This window comes from Onychomys torridus, chromosome 1 (assembly GCF_903995425.1).
Source record: "Onychomys torridus chromosome 1, mOncTor1.1, whole genome shotgun sequence".
In the NCBI taxonomy this organism is placed as follows: Eukaryota; Metazoa; Chordata; class Mammalia; order Rodentia; family Cricetidae; genus Onychomys; species Onychomys torridus.
In genome coordinates, this window is record NC_050443.1 from 47493342 (window position 1) to 47503751 (window position 10410).

General features: G+C 49.3%; 1 protein-coding gene across 1 annotated transcript in view; it reads left to right on the plus strand.

Annotated features, from left to right (window-relative positions):
• Positions 1–9691, plus strand: part of Adamts17 (ADAM metallopeptidase with thrombospondin type 1 motif 17) — a 327342-nt gene extending 317651 nt beyond the window's left edge. The window contains exons 22-23 of the mRNA XM_036196825.1: positions 7754–7931; positions 9238–9691. Coding sequence (XP_036052718.1) covers positions 7754–7931; positions 9238–9404 — 345 coding nt within the window. The 3' untranslated portion in view covers positions 9405–9691. The remainder of the gene's footprint in view (positions 1–7753; positions 7932–9237) is intronic.
• The last annotated feature ends 719 nt before the right edge of the window (positions 9692–10410 follow it).

The window sequence follows — 10410 nt, forward strand, 5'->3', positions numbered from 1 at the left end:
GAGACCTAACACATGTTAAATCTGACGGCTCTCCTACCAGAAAGATCAGAATGACAAGTGACCACCTGGTAATGTGAAACCCCCTCTCAAGGAGCTGGCCAGAATTACAAGGGAACCATCTCCACCAGTGTGCAAGTAGCCTGGCCCCCTCCTGTCTGTGAGATGGAAATGGCAGCACAGAAAATACAACACACAGAAGATATCTGTGAGCAGCATCTTAGTCAGGGTTTCTATTTGCTGCCATGAAACAGCAGCCAAAAAGCAAGCTGGGGAGGAAGGGGTTCATATGGTTCACTGTAGCTGGAGTTTTCCTGCCTGGCCCACAGTCAGGACAAATCTCTCTCACCCGACAGGCCCATAGACGCTCAGACCCAACAAAGTAAACACACAGAAACTTATATTGCTTACAAACTGTATGGCCATGGCAGGCTTCTTGTTATCTACTTCTTCTATCTTAAATTAAACCATTTCTATTAATCTATAACTTTGCCACGTGGCTCGCTTGTCATGGCGGCAGCTGGCTTGTCTCTCCCCTCCGCCTTCCACTTCCCAGAATTCTCTTCACTGCTTATCCCATCTATACTTCCTGCCTGGCTACTGGCCAATCAGTGTCCTATTTTAACCAATCAGAGCAACACAGTTGACATACTTGAACATCCCACAGCAGCTCACGCTTCCATGTCACATTTCGCCATCTAAGGAAGTCAGAACAACAACTCATGCAGGGCAGGGACCTGGAGGCAGGAGCTGGTACAGAAGCCCTGGAGGGCTGCTGCTTACTGGCTTGCTCAGCTTTCTTATAGAGCCCAGGACCACCAGCCCAGGGACGGGACCACCCACAGTGGACAGGGCCCTCCCCCATCCACCACTAAGAAAATGCCCCACAGCCGGATCTTATGGAGACTTTTCCTCAAGTGGGGTTCCCTCCTTTCAGATAACTCTAGTTGGTGTCAAGTTGACATTAGACCAGCCAGCACAAGCAGTGAGCCCCAGAGGAAGCAGGGGTGCCCCAATGTCATGGTCACACAAGCCTTGTGGTCAGAGTGCTCCCAGGGTCAGGAGCTGCTGGACACTTTCCTGTGCTCTTGACAGGGTGATAAGATCCATGGCCTTAAAAATGAGCCACCCATGTCCTGTGAGGGGTGTTTACAGAAAGCTCTTCTGCCCAGACACCTCAGAGCCCCTGCTTGCCCTGGCGTAGTCTCCACTTGTTGTGGCCTTGTGGCCACATTACTGTGACTCTCAGCCAGCCCTGCCTCAGCCACTGCCTCTGCACTGGATGGCACGCTCACTCGCCGAGATGCAAATGGCTGGCCACTCCATGTGTGTTCTGGGTCTCCTGTGTTATTAAGCTACGCTGTTTACCATGCATGCGAGAAAAGCCACGAGGTACAACAAAGCCCACTATAAGAGGGTGCATAAGCCTATGGGAATGATTTTCAGGAAAGAGAGGTGGGGGGTATGTGGGACCTGCTTTTATGGATTCCCCTACACAGGCACATGTGGGCTTATGTAGCTAGCATAGATTATGTGATCACACTGTGTGCAGATTACGTAAGATGTAAGGCCAGTGCATGCATGGTCATCGGGGAGTGGCTAGGAATTCTATCATCCTGGCCAGCACAAGGGCATGCTAAACCCTATGAACAGCATAAACTCACTACTATGTAACCTCAAGAGCCTGTCCTGGGGAATCCTAGATGAGGTGCTGGTAGAAGTGTTGCATCCAGGGTCACACAGTAATGGGAGACAGACCACCAAAGTCTATTAAACCAGAAGCAAACTTTATTCTAGAAAAAAGAAGAAATAAATATCACTATGGGGCACAAAAGCTTATCAGCTGGCTGAGACCACAGCCAGAGTTGGATTTTAAGATTGTGGCCCTGGAGGTGGGTTCTGGCCCCCTTTTTATAGTAAGGGGGAAAGCATCAGTCATGGGGTGCATGCTAGAAATCACGTAGAAACAACTATTAAAAGTTAACTTTGGTCCAGGTAGTTGTTGGCTATAAGGGGCAAGGGGGTTAAAAGTTAACCCCTGGCTATTGACAGAGGAGCTGGCTGTAAGCAGAGAGCTGTTGTTAGAAGTTAACCTTTAGAGATGATGACTGTCAGCTTTTTTTCCCCCTTAGGTTTACAATTTTATATTTCTATATTCCTGGGCCCTTCAGAAGGTCCTACTTATTTGGGCAGAATCCATGACAAAGTGCATGCACTCATGTGACCCCGTTGGACCCTCACATCTGTCCCAGGTTTCTACAGAGGAAATTGAGGCTCACACTGCTTCCTATTCTATCTGTGGCTTTCCCTGGGGAACCATGGCTTCCCACTACCAGAGATGGAGAGGATAGTGATGATGGGTATCTCCTGCCTTCAAGGGAGGGACTGAGAGGCACCCTTGCAGACACCTTCATGCCAATCCTCTGAGGGCTTCCCAGCCCTTGGAGATCATCAGTGGGCACCATGCTTTCTGGCTCCTTGGCTGTAAAGACTCAACCTGAATCCAGGCTGTCAGGCTGCAAATTCAGGGGAAGGAGAGGCACTGGGAGCCAAGCCAAGACTGCATGAAAAGCTTCAAGAGCAGAGCGGGGAGGGAGCGTGTGTGTGCGTATGCAGGAGTCTAACTCTTCCTTCTATGTCAGAGTTAGCACGAACATCGTGGAGATTTTCATTATTGTCCAGACCAGCTATTTCAGGTTTCAACAGCTGCCGGGGCTTGTGCTGTTCCTGCCAAGACTGGAGGGAAAAGTGTCAGGAAAGCCTTTGAAACACTAATGACATTTCCCCAGCCAGGCATCTTTCAGACAAGCAGAAAATGGAGCTACTGTGGGCTTCCTCCTCCATCTCTACTATCCAGAACCTGCCAGAGGCAGGCTGGCTTTCAGATGCCCTCAAGAAGCTAGGAGTGGCTTCCTGCTACCATGGGAGTTCCTTCCTGCCTCAGTCTACCCATTGCCAGTACAGGCAGGGCAGTCTGACCTGAACTGAGTTCACACAGGATACCTTCTCTCTCACAAAATCTTACAGCATTTTAAAAATTAAATCCTGAAAAGAGCCCATTAGAATTTAGTGTTTATAATTCCTTACAGCTGAGAACAGAGACAGTTCATTCTTGCCAGGAGGGTATCATAGGACAGAGCCTGGGGCAGCAGCAGGGGTCTGGCTCCTCCCTGCTGGGGGTGGTCAAGCCATGGAATCATAAAGCTCACACCCTGCTTCTGAAAGGTCAGCACCTCATCTCCTACATATGAGCACCTGCTGTGCTCCAAGCACTACCCTGACCAAGCAACAATTAGTGTGAGAACTAGAACATCCCTAAGCCCAGGACACTGTCAACAGGCCGGTCCTGCTGTTAATGGCTATTATCATTACTGTGACTTGAAAGACATCAAGCCATACTGCTTGCTGAACCCGGTTGGACACCCTGTTTCCTCCTGTGTGCTCAAAATTCTCTACCCGGAGAGAGAGAAATCTTTTTCCAAGTCACTCTGTAATTTTCTTTTAAAATCATATGAGAAAATCCAAGTTTAATCTCCCTTTTTGTTTCAATGAGTCTACACCCTGACTTTTGTTGTAGTGGTGGTGAGGTGTTGTTGTTGTTTGTTTGTTTGTTTGTTTGTTTGAAATTGTGCTGCTGATGAAAATGAACGCCGGGGGTTTCTTCTTGCACACGTGCTAAGCAAGTGCTCTACCACTGAACCACAGCTCCAGTCCATAAAACCTTTGTTCCACTACTGTTTCCCCCTGGTAGCACCTCTGCCTCAGGGTGTCTTTGATTTTCCCTTCCTGCCCAGGGAAAGGCCACAGAAGGATGCTGGGGCTGCATGGTCACAAGGCTACAAAGTGTTTTATAGGCATTTGCTCCCAAAGGGACAGAGAGGAGAGCAGGTCCTTTACTTAGCCTGACAAGGAGCTTTCCGTCATGAATGTATGGCTGGTTTACTTCAGGCTCAGTTAACTGAGTCTCAGGGAGCCACATGAAATGCTGATGGAATGAGCCACTTTAAAGAAGGGGGAGTGAGGGGGGAGCAGGGAGCAGGGGCAGCCATAAGAGAGCTTCAAACAAGACCAGAGCTGTTTGTATAGAAGTGTTTGCTTAGACTGTAAAAGCCTGAAAGATGGCTTCCCAGCAAGGCTCAGGGCAATCCGATGCTATCAGGAGATACTGTCATCTCCTTGCTGTTTAATTAAGGATGGGGCCTCAGGGGAGGCCACAGAATGGAATTTACAGCATGCCTCTGTTCTCTGTAACTTGAGCTGGGGTCCCAGAAAGGTGCCATGCAGAAACTGCCCCTTCTTGCCCACGTGGCCCCTAATTGTGTTCCTGGAGATTTGGCTGCCAGATCAACCGTGATCTAGATCCTAAAGACAACGCAGCAGCCCAAGGGAACTGCGGAAGAGGCCGGCCTCCTGCTGTGCCTGCCCAGCCTCCTAGCCAGCTTGCTTTATCCTTGGCCACACCTTTGTTGTTAAGAGTAATAGCAGTGCTAATGTTTACTGAGGCCTGTGATGTCCCCGACCCCTGCAGAATACCAACATATCCTTTCCCCACCACCCTCTCCTTGATATGATAAAATGCACCCAACCACCTTCCCCACAAGACTGTGTGCTGTGTGACTCTTGGGCTAGGAGCAGGCTCAAACCAAAATGCAACCAGTGTGGAAGGTATACCTAAGGACCATCAGTAGGAATTCTCCATTCTTATTTCCTGGGAAGCCCTTAGTATGGGATACTAAGGCACACATATGGAGGTCAGAGGAAACGGAGAAACTTAGTTCTCTCCTTGGACTAAACAACAAGCATCTTTACCTGCTGAGCCATCTCACTGGCCCTAATTTAATTATTTGAACTTGTGTATTAGGCACCTGGATTTAGACATAAGCTATTGTCTTTCTCTAGAAGTTTTCAATTGAGCCTTATGAACTCACCACTGACTGAGATGGCAGTCTCTGCATTACAGTGGGATATCTATGTTATCTGTCCCACCATCTCCCAAGACACTGGCCTGGCATAGTCATCGCCATCTAGTTCCTTTGAGAAACTACCCTTTGAATGGGATGCTGCCTCAGTACACCCCAACACAAACCTTCATGAACATTTGCATTGGCTGGCAGGGCCTTGCTCTGTGCTGGACTGACTCTTCATCACCTAAGGGGATAGCTCCAAATCAGTGTGACATTGCATGGACATGGCTTCGTACCAGGTGGTATGGCTTTGCTCTTCCTTGCTGTGACTGCTCTGATAGTGCCATTGACCTTTCTGTCACTGGCTGTATGCAAGTGGACTCAATAGATGTAATTACTTTGACCAGTGGTCTCTATACATTTTATTGCCACCCTTCTCTATTTGCAATTATGAAATCCTGTCTCCAGGAGTACATAGCTAAATTTTTTTGCCTTCATTTTTTTAACTTCTGGACCATCTTTCACAAGACCCATAATGACCCTGGTTGAGGTTATTCAGACACTACTTTGGCTATGAAATATTTCAAAGCATGCCTCACTGCCCCGAACCCAGAGCAGTTTTCTGCTTACAAAAACATTAAGCATTATTTTGATGGGAATCCATCACTGCTTCCATCTGAGCACACCTGTCAGCTCTATGTAAACTCAGTTGTCCAGGCTGCAGCTGGATGTCATTCTAACTTAATTATGCTTAGCTGGATAGAAATACATAGGAAGAGTTCTTCGCCTTCTCTACAGATCACAGAAACTTGGTTGAAGTCGGGACTTTCAGTTCCAGACACCCATTGCAACCACCTGACGAACTTAAAAACCAAAAAAATTATGTCCCTGGCCTTCCCTGATATATTTTTTGTGAAGGTTGAGACATCAAGATTTTTTTTTCAAAGCTCACCAGGTTACCTCTATAGCCGATCCTAGCTTCCTACAAGACAGCCCTAAAAAACACATTGATCTAGCGCCTGCCCCGTGTTTGAGGGTTCCCTGTTGGTGGGAATCTCCTTGTATGGCCTCAGCAGCCCTCAGACATCCATGAAACTCAGTACTGACTCCTGACGTTAAGGTTAGCATCTAGAAATCTGCATTGCTGATACCCAAATGAATTCTCCAGGCTGCTGGAAGCCTCTGGTGGGTGTATCTGGGATACAGAACTGGGCATGTAGCCAGGCTTAGGGCCAGCCTTACATGTCAGGGAGAGAGCCTGAGCTGGTTTGAACATGCCGAGGGGCCCAGAGGGGAGCTGCCTGTACTTTCCCCCTCTTGTCATCTGAAGACTGGTGATATTTCTAAGCAACATTCCCTTGAATGTTTACACTTGAAAGTGAAAACACCAGCATGATCCTGCTTGTTAAGACAGGACAGCTAAGCCCCCACTCCCAGAAGTCCCTCTGAGAGGGAGTTGGCAATGCCTCCCAGGGCAAAAAGGCATACCAATGCCTCTGTTGAGCCTGTGATTCCCCATAACCTCCCAGGAAGGTCCTCCTCCTGCTCCAGGGGACTCAAGGAATAGCACCTGGCTTTCTCTGCACAGGCGACATGTTAAGGGCGGTCCCTTTCTCCCCCTCCCCCAGGCGTTGATATTAACCCCAGCTGGGCTGCTGTGTAGCCTGGGCCATATTGAAGTTTTGCAGAGTGTTCTCAGGACCCCATAAATCAGTAAACTGGGGGCTCTGCAGACACTAGATGAACAAGGTGTGCACATGACTGTGGTCATTTACTTGGGAGGAAAGCAACTTAGTGGAGAAATGGTTCACAGGGTCCTGCAGAGAGTAAGAACCAAGGGGCCAATGGGAGGAAAGGATCAAAGTACCTTGGGAAATACACTCATGTGCCACTTAACATGGGAGGGACTCAGAAAAGCACCCTGAGGGAAAGTGGTCCCCATGGAACAAGGCGTGCACGCTCGCAAACCTCAAGCGCCAAAGGCACTGGACATGGACGCCTCGAGCAGCCATGAGATGCTACACACAAGATACTGACAATCCGAAGTAGGATTGTACTCTGACCACCAAAAACGTGTGTGGTAGATACTGCTAAGGACACTGTCATTATCAAGTACCTCATCTTGCCTATACTCCTGTGCTATGCTTTTAAAGACGGGTAGACAATTGTGTTTATGCCAGCATCACCAAAACATGGGGCTGATGTCCCCTGGTTTACAGGGAGCCATCATGTCATCCTCACTTGATGGTGAGAACATTCTAGTCTTTTTCTTCTATAAAGACACTAATATCATCCTGGGTGCCCTGCCTCATCACCTTGCCTAATCACCTCTATATCGGTGACATTGCTGTAACAAAATATTGGGCAGAGACAGTCCTTCATGGCAGGGAAGGCCGGGGCTTAAGGCAGCTGGTTACATTGTACCCACAGTCAGGCAGAAGTAAGGAATGCATGCTGGTGCTCAACACATTCAGACCAGGACCTCAGCCCATGGTGTGGGGCTACTCCCATTGAGGGCGGCTCTTTACATCTCAACCCAACCTAGTCATTATTACCTCACAAGGTTGCCCAAAGATTTGTTTCCATGGTGACTTTGAATCCCATCAAGTTGGCCATCAAGATTAACCACTGACTGACCAAAGCCTCAACCCCCTATACCAGCCACTGTGGGCTAGGGATTCCGTATATGCTTCAACAAGGCATAAGCATGCCATCTTGAAGCTCTCTTCTAGCAGGCAGTGAGTCCGTGACTTGCAGATACTGCAAACACTTGGGAATGGCATGCCCAGGAGCAGCTTTATGGTAGGGCCATCTCATACCCCCTCAGCTCAGGCTGTCCCTGTCTCTGGCAGTGCTCATCGACCTGCGGGAAGGGGCTCCAGTCCCGTGTGGTACAGTGCATGCACAAGGTGACTGGACGTCACGGCAGTGAGTGCCCCACTCTCTCAAAGCCAGCAGCCTACAGACAGTGCCACCAGGAAGTTTGCAATGACAAGATTAATGTGAACACCATCACCTCCCCACGCCTTGGTGAGTATCTCCCCTGACCCTGGGTTCTGGGTGCCACTGGTCCCCTGTTGTAAGCCAGAAAGCCGCCGCCACCGCCGCCTTTGAGCACTAGAGGGGCCAATATTTGCTAGGGCTGAAGAAGGTTCAGAGGTCTTTGGCCATCACCCACACCATCATTGGAGAATCCTACTCACCCTTCTGCCAACACAGGAGGAAAGCCTCAACCCTGAACCCCGCCCCTGTATATGAGGAGGATGAAGAACCACACTTCTTTCTAGAAAGATTCACTAGGATCTCTGCACGGGATCCTCTGTACCATGATGGATCTGCACATAGATAGGATGGAGAGGTTACAGTCTTCGGGTAAGCAATTTGGCTCTCGGTGCTCAAAACCAGACTGCTTACATGTGCATAATCCATCCAGCGATGGGATAACATGAGGACCGTCTGATGCTTTAATGGAATAACCGACAAAGGAAACTTGTGCAAGGGGTTGTTTGGCTAAGCTTTAAGGGTACAGTCCACTATCGTGGGGAGGTCATGGTGGCCTGACATTGAGACAGGGTCACATTGTGTCCACAGTCAGGAGGCAGTGAGATGAGCGCCTGTGCTCACCTTCCTCCTTTTCATTCATTTCAAGACCCCAAGCTACAGAGCAGTCCCACCCACTCTCCAGAGGGGTCTTCCAACCTCAGTTAACCCACTCGAGGTAATTCCTGATGGACATGCCCAGAGGCTTGTCTCCTGAATGATCCAAACTCCTCTCGGTTCAACAGCATTCACCACCACACTACCTGGAGCCTCTCACCTGCCATGGAAAGTTCTCTAAGCAGCTTTCACCTGAGTGGGGGGCCACTGAGCTTGTAGAGGTGACACCCATGTCTACTTGATGTCTTCAGGGACCTCTTATGTACAAGGCTTTCTCTCTAGAGGACTAAGATGCTGAAAGAAATGTGAGCCATCTGTTTATCCTTCGGCTTCATGCTCTTGTGGATCCTTATTGTCCACTGCTCCATGTCACTGTGCTTTATAAATGCCAACAGAAGCAGTATGGTCTATCACAGACCAGTTCCTCCAAGTCAGGAGCAAGCTGTCTAGTGTCTCCTACTCTGAAAATGCAGCAAGAGAAGCTCAGTCAGGGCTTAGATGCAGAGAGGGATCTGTGGGAGGAAGTAGCATCTCTATAGCCCTAGATGTCCCTGAAATTATGCAAGGCTAATGTGTACTTGAAGGTAAGAGAAACCGATAGGACCATGGGCTGCTTCTGTGTGTTTAACCAAGGCTTTACCCTCTGAGCATTCATGTGGCCTTTCCACTATCCCCTTAGCTGCTCTGACCTACAAATGCACACGGGACCAGTGGACAGTGTACTGCCGGGTCATCCGAGAGAAGAACCTCTGCCAGGACATGCGGTGGTACCAACGCTGCTGCCAGACCTGTAGGGACTTCTACGCAAATAAGATGCGCCAGCCACCCTCTCCACCAAGCTCTTGACCTACAGCACAGTGCTTGCTCAATGCCCTGACTCAAGATCTGAGGTCTGGCGGTTAGTGAGTGGAGAGCCCTCACCCTACCCAAAAAGCACACCAGCCCTGCAGCCAGGACCCCCAAAGCACTCCTCTGCTCCCGCAATAAGGCTGCCTCAAGAAATCCAGTTGTCTGGAGCTAGAGAGCGGAGCTGACATTACCATTCGTCCTTTGAGCTAATATATGGTTAACGGCCACTGGCTGGCTTGCTAAGGAAAAACTACACAGGAGGAGAGAGAGAGAGAGACAGAGAGAGAGAGAGAGAGAGAGAGAGAGAGAGAGAGAGAGAGAGAGAGAGAGAGAAGAGAGAGAGAAGAGAGAGAGAGAGAGAGAGAGAGAGAGAGAGAGAGGGTTAGTTTAGTGCTTCTGTCCTGGCTCTCCCTTGACATTTGAATTCCTCGGGCTTGATGTAGCTTTGTGGAAATGTCCTGGAAATGAGATATCACATTAGAAGAGGCTCTATCCTGAAAGCCAGCAGTGCCCTGGTTGACCGGCCTCTGCTTTGGCGTCTCTGGAAAAGGGCTATCCTGCCTGATCACAAGGGTCAAGACTTGGCCTCTGTCCATCTCAAAAGCATAGTCTCAAAATCCTGGGCCTTGCCTTAGAAATCTTGCCCCTGACAGTTTAAATCCAAATAGACCAACACAAATGCCAGTACCACATAAGCTCTGCACCCCACCTGTGTGGGGAGCATCCTTGAAGAGCTGGATTTGAGAAGCCATCCACTTTTCAGAGCACAGTGGTGTACCCCACAGGAAACAAGGGAGCCTCTCCTCAAGGTGCTATGAAATGGGACATGCGCACATGGTGCACAGGGTGGCTTCCTGACAAAAAGGTGCCCTCAGCTTCCTCAGGTGTGTGCCAGCTCCCACTCTGCCTCCAGGCATATCCACTCTGGCCAGCACTCCATAAGGCTTTGCACATTATATACATGCTGCATCTTGACCAAGTAGCTTTCCATTGACATTGGCCT